Source organism: Paroedura picta, chromosome 11 (genome assembly GCF_049243985.1).
Source record: "Paroedura picta isolate Pp20150507F chromosome 11, Ppicta_v3.0, whole genome shotgun sequence".
Classification (NCBI taxonomy): domain Eukaryota; kingdom Metazoa; phylum Chordata; class Lepidosauria; order Squamata; family Gekkonidae; genus Paroedura; species Paroedura picta.
The window spans coordinates 31,294,012-31,307,258 of NC_135379.1; the positions used below are offsets into that span (position 1 = coordinate 31,294,012).

The 13,247-nt window shown below is 41.7% G+C and overlaps 1 protein-coding gene across 1 annotated transcript in view; it reads right to left on the bottom strand.

Annotated features, from left to right (window-relative positions):
* SCRN1 (secernin 1) overlaps positions 1-13,247 on the bottom strand; it is a 34,212-nt gene that overhangs the window by 11,190 nt on the left and 9,775 nt on the right. The window contains exons 3-5 of the mRNA XM_077302544.1: positions 6,604-6,785; positions 2,897-3,099; positions 551-745 (exon numbers count right to left, since the gene is read on the bottom strand). Of these exons, the coding sequence (XP_077158659.1) occupies positions 551-745; positions 2,897-3,099; positions 6,604-6,785 (580 nt within the window). The remainder of the gene's footprint in view (positions 1-550; positions 746-2,896; positions 3,100-6,603; positions 6,786-13,247) is intronic.

Here is a 13,247-nt window from a genome sequence, read left to right on the forward strand (position 1 = left end):
TGATACAGCTGTCTTCACCAAGTCTTCGTTAAAGGGAGATCACAGTATTGACACTAAAGGCTATTCTCCCCCCCCCCCCCCGTTTTCTCTTTCAGATGAAGTTTTGCACATTCTTCATATGTCACTATTCATAACGAAAATGAACCACAGAAAAAAATTAACAAAACCACCATTTTTCCTACCTACTTGACTGAGTCAAACTTTGTTAAGCTGCTGGTGATCGTTTAACTTAGTTAAAAACTTTTACAGAGTATAAGAAGATAAAATTCCTTCTAGGTGCCAAGTTAATCACCGAATCATTGTCTGGGAGCTGTGGGTCACACAGGACAACTTACTCAGTGGGTTCAGACTGGAGTCACTGTGTAGGATTGTCCCGTTCAACTATCAAACACAAACATCCCATGAGGTGCCTATAATACACTGAACAAAAGTCTCCAAAAGCTTTCCGGGAATGTTTCATTACTTGTCTAACAAAAGCGAAGTCCCAAGTTCCCTTCAGTCTTTTGTCTATGTGAAAGGTTCTCAAAACAATGGATCTCTTCGTACTTACCTTCCAGTTTATCTAGGCTCTCCTTCCCCAAGCAACAATCAGAATGATTATCTCCTTGAGAAAAGACTTGAGCAAAATTGAATTCAGTATCTGCTGTCCACCAGCCTTGATTTTCTGCATAACTTCTAAGCCCAGGATGCTCCGCATCAATTTTTGTGGTTAAGGAAAGCTGGCTGCAAATACATTTTGTTCCCTCTGTGGGGGGAAAAGAAAGCTATTTAAAGAGACTTAAAAATGGAGGGTATAGGATCACATAATAAATTAAAAGCAGTAAGCTGTATTCCTTTTTTCATGCTGTGATATCAGCTCAAATTTTAGGTTTTCGAGGCCACCATGGGGATGGCAGAATCCCCTGCCCTCAGGCACCATCCTCTGCTGCCAATCATAAGTGGGGACACCTAGCCTGGCATCTCGGTAACTGGTAATGTCACTGCATTGCTGGCAACACAGGACACCCTGGTATTTGGACAAAAACTCTATGGTAAAAATGACTTCTACCAAAGAGTTTTTGTATGCAGGCCTATAAAGAAAAGAGTTTCTCAATGACCAATGGAAGTAAAATTACAAAATTACTTTCAATTTTAAAAGAAAAAGCAGCTCTTTTTTTCTATCCTCTAAATTTTTTTCTCCTTAGTCATCAGAACTACAAATCGTAAGTTTATTTTTTCCCTTTCTGTGCAAAATGTCCAGTTAGTAATAAATGTAGTCATTGTCTTCTTGCATGTGTTGGAAGTGATGTTGCCACATCACTGGTGATACTGCTAAGATGCTGGACAAGGCCTCCTGCTGCCAGCAAATTCTCCCCTCCCCCCCAAAATGATTACCTGGCAACACTGGTTGAACTACACATGAAGAAGACACAATGGTTTAATATATGCAGGGTTACTAGCCTCAAGATGAGTCCTGGGCCTATTCTGCACACAATAGATAATGCGCTTTCAATGCACTTTAGAAGTAGACTTTCCTGTTCTGCACAGGAAAATCCAGCTGCCAAAGCACATTGAAAGTGCATTACCCTATGTGTGCGGAATGGGCCCTAGAGTTCTCCTGGAATTACAACTAATCTCCATACTACAGCAATCAGAGCATGGACTCTGTGACATATAAAACAATAGAGTTTACATTGTCTTTGAACTTTTAGAGAGACAAACTTGATGGCCGTGCAAACCTCAAAAGCTTAACCTCTAGAACTAACTGCATTAGACTCCCAGTAGCTGACTCAAGAGCATAACCTTTCCTAGAACATGTTCAGATTATCCAACACAAGCTCCAGTGCAGAACAGATCAACACTTTTTGAATGCAACTTGTTTCTGCTTCTCCCTAATACGGTAAGGTTATTGATTTATGTATCATCACGGCAGTTCCAAAGAACACTACTACAAATGGGAAAATGTAAACTTTTAATTGTCCTACCCTTACAGCGAGCAGGAGGCCCAGTTGTTTGCAGCAGTGCTAAGTGGCTCACAAGGTGCGCCCCATCTTTATAGGCCAGGGACAAGGCAACAAAATGGATCAAGTTACAGTGCACGGTCCATAAAGTAAGAGCGCTTTTCATCAAAGTGTACTTAGCCTACCAAGCTCCTATTCCTTTTCAAGTTTTCCTACAGTAACAAAAACTAAAGGAATTTCACACCAAAGGGGACTTTCATAAAGGTCTTAAGCAATGACCTGCCCCACATGGTGTCCTGAACTTAGGCTCTCACATTCCTTTCCTTTGCAATGGATAGGCAATCAACAGGCACATTCATTTATGTCTGAAGATAGGTGCCAACCACTGAAACAAATTGGACCAGACATGCCAAGCATGCATGTCCGCATGCAAAGAATTTCAACCAGATTGGACAAGATTCTAAAGGATAACGCAAGTTGCACAATTTCCCTGAAAACTTCGAGAAGCTTTCAAGTACATTTAAAAGCCAGGACTAATCTGCACATGAAAAACTGCTTTTGACATGTGTTATTGTAGAGGCTGGTGAAGTTCAGGGTCATTCTTTTTTTTCCTGAGATGCTGACAGCTAGAATTGCTTCAAAGCACAGATGCACAAAGCAAAATGCACAGGCTATTGCACATGGAAGAGGTTAGCTGTGTCTGGTTTGATATTCCTTGCACATGAGATCTACTCGAGCAAGGAAAACGGGTAAGAACAGTCTTCTGTATTGTGCACAGGCACTGGATCCTGGCTTATAGTCCAACAAACAGCTCCCCCAGTAACTGCAAAGCATTGTGCACAGGGCTGCTTTGAAGTCATTGATATCTTCGTTGCTGTCGTTGCTTCGTTGCTTTGAAAGCCCATTTTGGGCTTTAAAGTATGGAAATAAATGGATACTTGTAAATAAAAGCAGACCTGTGATTTTTGCTGCCGCCCAGTATTTCCCAACAGTCTCCAATATCCAAGCTTCTTTCCTGTCCACGATGAGAAATGCACTCTGGAAAGAATGGCACGAGTTCCCGTCTTCATAATAGTTTCCACCTTGGCCATATTCTTCCAACAGAGAGACTATTACATCCAAGGCTTCTTTCGCTGTTGCACCCCTTTCTAGACCAAGCCTGGCAAAATGGGGTGGGGGAAGGATGAGAAACTGTTTTAAACAACCCAACACATATAACTGAGATAATATGCTTGGATACTAACATATTCTATTAATTGAGTCAGGAGTAGCTATTAGTAATATTTGAAGCACTTTAAATCGGTATTTTCTGGTTTGTAATTGTATATGTCTATATGTAAAGATTGTACAAGGACCAGTAAAGTTACGAAAATAAATACACTGGTAAAAATAAAATCTGAAGCAAAACAGCATGTGGCTGCCATGCAATCTGCTGCTTCTGGAACAGGTCTGAGAACTACAATAAGGATTCATCCAACACTCCTATCCATCCTTTGGCCTGGGCTTCTCTTTGAGAGCAGGTACCAAATCTAATGTCTTCACATCTAATATCTTGCTGTTTCTGAATTCTATCGTCTCCAACCACCTTGTGTTTCCTACTACCACGTGAACATTTGGAAATTAGGCTTGTTGCCCCCCCCCCCCCCGCAGGGAATCCATTGTCTTGGGGCAGGAGGACTTCCCAGCAGCAAAGAGAGGCCTAGGATGGTGTCACCAGAATGTGGTGATGCCACTTCTTGTGTGCCCTGAAAGTGATATCTTCATGTCACTGGAAACATGAGGTGCTTTGGTATTTGGGCAAAAACTCTGTGGTAAAAAAAATAAGCTGCTACCATAGAGTTTTTGCCCACATACCAGAACATCCAGCTTTATTGGTGAAGTGATGATGATAGTTCCAGTTCACACTAGAAGTAGCGTGCTGGCAAAACCACTCTAACCATCTACCCCAAATTGAGGTCTTAACTTTTCTATTCAGGCCCTCATTCATACTACAATTCTATTTATTTCTTTAGAGTATTTCAATGCTTCCTTTTCAGAGTCTTGCTCAAGGCAGCTTACATTTAAAACCATCTATCGATATAAAAACAAACAGCAAAATTCACACTTGGCTCTAAGGTAAGATGATGAAACGTGGTAATTAATCCACACAAACACAAGTTATATACTCCTGGGCTCACAAGCTTAACTATTAAGATGATTTATAAAAGATTCAAACCAATACAGTGGCTGAGTGTTCCTGAAACTTCTTCCACTGCCCAAGCAAAGGCTGAACATTGGAGGATATAAATAAAACAACTCTCCAATATTATTTGTCATATGACTAAATCATAAGAAAAAATTGCTCAACGTGCAATTGAAACAACTGGCAATGGCAAGACGTATCAACCAAGGAGTCTATAGGCTCCATTCTGTGCTGAAGGTGGATGTTAGTCCTGCCAGGCCACCTGCTGGTCATGGAGGACCAACCTCATCACTCTAAGTTGTGGCTGTAGAGTTGCCAACTTCCAGACAGGGAACCAATAAGAAGGTCAAATGGTGTAAGTTGAAAAATGGGGGGGGGGGACCATTTGAGACTAATAGAAAATCAAATTTCATAGGAATTACAACTGAACTCCAGTATATAGCAGTCACTTCCTCCGGGGAACATGCCACAATACCCTGCTAAGCTCCCCCCTTTCCTGGGGAGGGGTGGGGTCTGGGGAAAGGGGGGAGCTTAGCAGGGTATTGTGGCATACAGTCCACTCTCCAGAGCACTCTCCAAAGAGACCCCACCCCTCCCCAGATTCGACCCCCAACTCTCCAGGAATTTCCCCACCTAGACCTGGAAACCCCATTAAGTTGTCCTGCACAAAGTTCTAGGGTTTCCTTTCATACCTTCTCCTAACACTTAAAAGTTAGCTCATATAGTAATCAAAGTTAAACATTATATTTCAATCTTTCATAATTTCATTTAATGATGCCTTGTTGTTGCTATCAACAGTTTGGAAATTCATTTCACAATACAATTGCTCCTGTAGTATTTAATGGAAACTGATTTACACCCATGTAATAAAGTGCTCATCCTTCCTTTATGCATCTGAAAAGCATGAGAGATTGGCAGGGGGGGGGAATAAAAGCAGAAAATTCATTAGCAAAAGTCAAGGGATAAACAAGGATTCTAGTACAGAGGCTTGTAGGAGAACAGGGGAATGATCTTAGATTAACTTATTTATAATTAGCATTTTAATATGTTTTTCTTGCTAAAATAATTGGCTTCTTAACTAATTCTAATTAATACAGCTGGATCTGTCCACATGAAAACTCACCAAGTACAGTTATGTGGTCAACAAGCAAAGCAGCAATTAGACCAAGAAACAATAAATCTGTTTGCAAACTGTACTTAATGAGTGGGGAGCAGGTTTCATTGGGGAAAATCTTCCCCAGATTTTACCATAGCCTACAATCACATTCACATTCTCATTTGAAACTGGAATTTTATGACATTTCCATTCCACCCTTTCCTTTATAGTTTTTGTTCTTGTCTTGATGCTTCGCTTAGTAGTAAATTGAATCATATGATAAGAATGAGACTGCTAACTCTAAGACTGTCAATCACTTTGATGGACAATGTTGTTCTTTTTATGGTAGATTTTTAATATTTTAGCAGATATTACAGAAAGAGAAAAAAAACCTATAGAATAAAGAACAATCAAGCCTCCTACATCTTCCAGCATTATAAGATTATTACTGTTGTTGTTAATTTTATTTCTCTTTAGTTTCTCTTTCCCACCATAGTATAAATCATAAACAATAAACTAATCATTCCATTCTGATTATACCATTTCATCATATCCCAATTATAGGTAAGTCTACATTTACTTTCATTAATCTTCAAAGCTACAGATCATCCAATTATTTCCTTCTCTTTCATGTAAGAAGTCAATCAAAGGTTTCCATAGCATCATAAACAAAGTTGTAGTTTTTTTCTCTAACCATAAAAGGATTTTCAAGAGCTCATTTATTCAAATCCTTCACAAATGTTTCCCATTGGAATGCATAGGCTGAAATAATACCAAAAGGTAAAGGTATCCCCTGTGCAAGCACAGAGTCATGTCTGACCCTTGGAGTGACACCCTCCAGCGTTTTCATGGCAGACTCAATACGGGGTGGTTTGCCAGTGCCTTCCCCAGTCATTACTATCTACAGGGAAGTAATTACTCCATAGGCACTGTGTTGGGGATTTCTGACATGAGGATCCACATGTACTGTGAGGCTTTTGTGAACAACAGTCTGCATCGTCAACTCAATAAACGATTTTATTTTAAAACATTTGTTTGATTTAAAAATATTTATGTTTCTGCCTTTCTCCTGAGCATCTCAAGACTCAGGATACAATATCTATACACATACAACAGACAGTGCAGTATACTGGTCAGAGAGTTGAATGCAGATTTGCAAGACCCCGGTTCAAATCCGCTCTCTGCAATGAAAGTTTGCTGGATGACCTCGGGCCTACCACACACTCTCAGCCTAGCCAACCTCATGGGGTCGGTGTGAGGACAAAAGAGAGTAGTGGAGAACAATATTAGTCACTTCTGGTCCCTAATGGTGGAAGACTTATTATTGATTTCTTGCCCAGAACATTAAGAAGACCAAATCTGTAATGTAGTTCTTAGGCACTCACCGGACCAGATCCATTCCTAGGAGAGCTTCTGGTTCAGAGGCCGCTTCTTTGATCACAGTGGCTTTGTTTGCAATGCACACTCCATGTTCGTTGGCTCCCATTTCTGCTCCCCATAGCCACGATGGTCTGCTCAGTGCAACAGCATGGGTTTTGGGCACCTGATCAATCTCAATATATGTGCACTACAGAGAAGGGAGGAAAAAAGACATTGCTGAAGCAGTTGGCATTTCTGTTATGTTTTCACTTTACAGTGTAGTAATTTTTGCCTTAGGCAGGCAGGAAAGGGGCAGCTTGTTTATTTACATCAAGTAAGAAGGAGCTTATGTGGTTCTTCTTTCACAAGAAGTCACAAGCTGGACAAAGTCAGGGCCTTTTGGGAAGCATTTGAGGGTAGGGAAAATTTTGTCAGCAATGCACCAATAAGTCTCAGTAGTGGGGTGGGGGGAGGGGAGGGGAGGGACCTCAGCAGAATATGATGCCATTGGGTCCACCCTCCAAAGTATCCATTTTCTTGAGGTGAGCTGATCTCTGTAATATAGAGATGGAGTGTTATTCTGGGCAATTCCCAGGTCCCACCTGGAGGTTAGTATCCTTAATCTACAGCCTGAGCAAGCCTATCTTAGAGATGCTAAATTAATGACCTGTTTCAGACTTTGTTTTCCTGTTAGATCAACAGCTAATGATCAACAGCACCGCCATTCTATGGGTTATCAACAAACACAATTTTTGTATTGTCAACCCACTAGATACTGCCTACTGCATAACCCTTTTTGTTATGCCAGTCTCTTCCAACCATACTGAATTGCTGGGCTGCTCAACTCTGTCTTTCTCCCTCTCTCAGACTTTACTAATCCTAAAGTTACGACTTCTTGTGTTCACAACTCAAATAATTAGCTGTAAAGCAGAGCCTCTTATATTGTATTCAACAGCTCACTCATGGGAAAATTCACAGGTCAAAGTAGGGTTGCCAGGCAGTGGTACTGCCTGGTAACCAGCAGGAGGACTGTAGGATATGCACTGTCACAGGAGATTGCTTGGTTTTTGTAAAAGCAACCCCATGTATTTACTGGAAGTTCTCACCAAAAGTGACAAAGAGTCACTCTAGGAATCACCGATAACCCTAGGGTAAGATTTAGGCAGCCCTAATCTTAAGGCAAGTAGTACAAACTGTTGCACATTTTGACAGACTAGAAGAAATACATTTTGCATTAATAAAGATTGCAACTTAACAGCATCTTCTCTTGTAGCACAAACTTCACAGTTTAAGGGTTAAGAATACCAAAATATAGGTTTTCAGTCAGTACACTACAGAAAAGCAACAGAAAAACCTGGAAATACTATTGTAGTGGGCCCTAAGTACTCAGAAATTGAAAGCAAATGAGATTTTAAACTGCTTTGATTGACAAATCTATAAAATGCATAGTGCAATCAACAATCAGTGTTTTAAAAACCTCTTCCTAATTATATATTCTTATAGCCTTAGTCAAATGCCAGAAGCAAGACAAACTATTGAGGAAACTGTATGTTACTGGAACTAATTCAAGGAAAACTAGTAAGTGTTTTATAAATTAAAAAAACACAATTCTCATATACTAGGTTTTTTTCCCTCCCAATATTTTTAAAAGTTAAATGAGCATTTCTTAAGAAACAGAAAAGTAATTAAACATACTAAAATATTACAACCAGGGGAATTCTTTTAAATTATTATATTACCAAGGTTTTAATAATTAAGAATGCATTCTGCTTACATACTGTGTTCAGTTTTCAGCACCACAATTGAAGAAGGATGTAGAGAAACTGGAGCGAGTCCAGAGGAGGGGGACGAAAATGGTGAGGGTTTTGAAGACCAAAAAGTATGAGGAAAGGTTGAGGGAGCTTGGTCAGTTTAGCCTGGAGAGAAGACGACTAAGAGGTGATACGATAACCAGCTTCAAGTACTTAAAGAGCTGTCACATAGAGCGGTGGTCCCCAACCACGGGGCCATGGCTCCCTGCCTCCACAGGGCTGCGCTGGGCCGCGCATGCGCGTTTGTGCCATGCACAGCCACAAACACGCATGTGCGGCCGGGCAATCGCCCTCCCTGCCGCTGCCGGTCTGCAGCCTGAAAAAGGTTGCAGACTACTGACATAGAAGATGGAGCAGAGTTGTATTTATTGCCCCAGATACTTGGACCAGAACCAATAGGTTGAAAATAATTCAAAAGAAATCTTGACTAAATACCCAGAAGATGTTCCTGACAGTTAGAGCGGTTCTTCAGTGGAACAGGCTTCCTCGGGAGGTGGTGGGTTCTCCTTATTTGAAAGTTCTTAAGCAGAGGGTAGATAGTTACCTCACAGAAAGGATGATTCAATGAATTTAGGCAGATTGTAAGTGGCTAGGCAGAAGGGATTGGGTCCATGCTTGGTTCTTGTGGCCCTTTCTTACATGCCCATGAAAATGCTGAATGCCACTTTGGGGGTGGGAAGCGAATTTCCTCCAGGCCACACTGGCCATGGATTCTGGGTTACAGGAAATTAATCACTAAACAAATACTCTGAGATTTGTTCAGTTTTCTAAAGAAACAGCTTTTCATACCATGCCTTCAATGAGTTTAGAACAGCGTAATGCTGCTTAGGATGACAGTTGTATTCAGTCATAAATCTTAGCTATTGACAGGAGAGAAGGTACTGTCATAATCTCAGTTCCACATTCTTTACACCAAATACATTCCTTCACACATTCCTTCATACATGTCACACACTGTTTTTGCTGACCCTTTATCATGATCATGTTTGGCATGGCCTTAACTTTAAAACTTGTTTAACTCTGACAAAGTAATTAAATGGTGCCTTGCCCAAGGTTATTTCAATGCATATCCCACCTAGCCAAGACCAGCTGGAGAACCAGATTGCATAGCTATCATGTCACCCTGTAGTAACAGAAAACACCTGGGAACCTGTAGCCTGAATCATAGAATCACAGAGTTGAAAGGGAATCCAGGGTCATCTAGTCCAGGGTCATCCCTGCACACTGCAAGAACTCACAAATACCTGCCTACCCACAGTGACTCCAATTTTAGGCCCCATCAAAAATCTCCAGAATCCAGCCTGGTCTGGAGGAAATTCGCCTACCATCCCACAGTAGCAATCAGCAATTCCCTGGGCATGAGGCTGGATATTTGTATATTTAGAGTGGATATTTATATATTTCCCCCTTCAAGGATCGCTGCCTTGTTGTGGCAAGGGGGCTTGCGTAGTTCAGTGAAGCTATGAGCTATACCGTGCAGGGCCACCCAAGACGGACAGGTCATAGCTGAGAGCTCTGACAAAAGGTGATCCACTGGAGAAGGAAATGGCAAACCACTCCAGTATCTTTGCCATGAAAACTCTATGGACAGTTCCAATAGGTATAACGATATGACGCTGGAAGATGAGCCCCTCAGGTCGGAAGGTGTCCAATATGCTACTGGGGATGAGCAGACGGCTAGTACGAGTAGCGCCAGAATGAATGAAGCGGCTGGGCCAAAGCCGAAAGGACGCTCAGTTGTGGAAGTAACTGGTGGCGAAAAGACAGTCCGATGCTGTAAAGATTTTTATTCCATAGGAACCTGGAACGTCAGATCCATGAATCAAGGCAAGCTGGACGTGGTTAAACAAGAAATGAGAAGACTGAACATCGACATTTTAGGAATCAGTGAACTAAAATGGACAGGAATGGGTGAATTTAATTCAGATGACCATCAGGTATACTACTGTGGACAAGAATCTCGCAGAAGAAATGGAGTAGCCTTCATAATCAATAAGAGAGTAGGAAAAGCAGTCTTGGGATACAATCCCCAAAATGACAGAATGATCTCAGTTCGAATCCAAGGCAAACCATTCAACATCACAGTGATCCAGGTCTACGCCCCAACCACTGCTGCTGAAGAGGATGAAGTTGATCAGTTCTATGAAGCCCTACAACACCTTCTAGAAGCAACGCCCAAAAATGATGTGCTTATCATCATGGGGGATTGGAATGCTAAAGTAGGAAGCCAAAAGATAACCGGGATAACAGGCAAGTTTGGCCTTGGAGTACAAAATGAAGCAGGGCACAGGCTGGTAGAATTTTGTCAAGAGAATACAATGGTCATAGCAAACACTCTTTTCCAGCAACCCAAGAGACGACTCTACACATGGACATCACCAGACGGTCAACACAGAAATCAGATTGACTATGTGCTCTGCAGCCAAAGATGGAAAAGTTCTATCCAGTCAATAAAAACAAGACCAGGAGCTGATTGTGGTTCAGATCATGAGCTTCTTGTTGCAAAATTTAGGCTTAAATTGAAGAAAGTAGGGAAAAGCACTAGGCCACTCAGGTATGAACTAAATCATATCCCCGACGAATACACAGTGGAGGTGACAAATAGATTTAAGGAATTAGATCTGATAGACAGAGTGCCTGAAGAACTATGGACGGAGGTTCGCAACATTGTACAAGAGGTAGCAACTAAAACCGTCCCAAAGAAAAAGAAATGCAAGAAATCAAAATGGCTGTCTGAGGACGCTTTACAAATAGCTAAGGAGAGAAGGGAAGTGAAAGGCAAGGGAGAAAGAGAAAGATACACCCAATTGAATGCAGAATTCCAGAGAAAAGCTAGAAGAGATAAGAATGCCTTCTTAAATGAACAGTGCAAACAAATAGAAGAAAACAATAGAATGGGGAGGACCAGAGATCTTTTCAAGAAAATTGGAGATATGAAGAGAACGTTTCATGCAAAGGTGGGTATGATAAGGGACCAAAATGGTAGGGACCTCACAGAAGCAGAAGAGATTAAACAAAGGTGGCAAAATTATACAGAAGAACTATACAAGAGCGAGCTTAACATCCCTGATGACCACAATGGGGTAGTTACTGACCTGGAGCCAGACATCCTGGAATGTGAAGTCAAATGGGCCTTAGGAAGTCTGAGCAACAATAAAGCTAGTGGTAGTGACAGCATTCCAGTTGAACTATTCAAAATCTTAAAGGACGATGCAGTAAAAGTGCTACACTCAATATGCCAGCAAATTTGGAAAACTCAACAATGGCCACAGGATTGGAAAAGGTCAGTTTACATTCCAATCCCAAAGAAGGGCAATGCCAAAGAATGTTCAAACTACCGCACCATTGCACTAATTTCTCATGCTAGCAAAGTTATGCTCAAAATCCTACAAGCTAGGCTCCAGCAATATGTGGACCGAGAACTTCCAGAAGTACAGGCAGGATTTCGAAGAGGCAGAGGAACTAGAGATCAAATTGCCAACATACGCTGGATCATGGAGAAAGCTAGGGAGTACCAGAAGAACGTCTACTTCTGCTTCATTGACTATGCTAAAGCCTTTGATTGTGTGGAGCACAACAAATTGTGGCAAGTTCTTAAAGAGATGGGAATACCAGAGCATCTTATTTGTCTCTTGAGAAATTTATATGCAGGTCAAGAAGCAACAGTGAGAACTGAACATGGAATCACTGACTGGTTCAAAATTGAGAAAGGAGTTCGGCAAGGCTGTATACTGTCGCCTTGCCTATTTAACTTGTATGCAGAGCACATCATGAGAAATGCGAGATTAGAGGAGTCACAAATTGGGATCAAGATTGCAGGGAGAAATATCAACAACCTCAGATATGCAGATGATACCACTCTAATGGCAGAAAGTGAAGAGGAACTAAAGAGCCTGTTGATGCGGGTGAAGGAGGAGAGTGCAAAAGTTGGCTTGAAACTCAACATCAAGAAAACAAAGATCATGGCATCCGGCCCTCTCAATTCCTGGCAAATAGAAGGGGAAGAAATGGAGATAGTGACAGATTTTATTTTCCTGGGCTCCAAGATCACTGCAGATGGGGACTGCAGCAAAGAAATTAAAAGACGCTTGCTCCTGGGGAGGAAAGCTATGGCAAATCTAGACAGCATCCTAAAAAGCAGAGACATCACCCTGCCAACAAAAGTGCGTTTAGTCAAGGCTATGGTTTTCCCAGTTGCAATGTATGGCTGCGAAAGTTGGACCATAAGGAAGGCCGAGCGTCAAAGAATTGAGGCTTTTGAACTCTGGTGCTGGAGAAGACTCTTGCGAGTCCCTTGGACTGCAAGGCGAACAAACCGGTCAGTCCTAGAGGAGATCAGCCCTGACTGCTCTTTAGAAGGCCAGATCCTGAAGATGAAACTCAAATATTTTGGCCACCTCATGAGAAGGAAGGACTCCCTGGAGAAGAGCCTAATGCTGGGAGCGATCGAGGGCAAAAGAAGAAGGGGACGACAGAGAATGAGGTGGCTGGATGGAGTCACTGAAGCAGTAGGTGCAAACTTAAATGGACTCCGGGGAATGGTAGAGGACAGGAAGGCCTGGAGGATCATTGTCCATGGGGTCGCGATGGGTCGGACACGACTTCGCACATAACAAGGCATTTATATATTTAGTTAGATAAGGTGAAGTTTCACCTTATAACATCAATCAGAAACCCTTATAGCTCTAGCAAATTTAGCTGTGTGTGCAATGGAATGTAAGGAATACAAGCACTTTTCTTCCACACACTGGCAAAAGCTTTGGAATACAAGAAATTTGCAGGGGCAGCCAGCAACAGAACAGAAGCTATGGCTTGTATCCAACTAGTGCATCCACCGGCACACGGATTTCTACCCACAT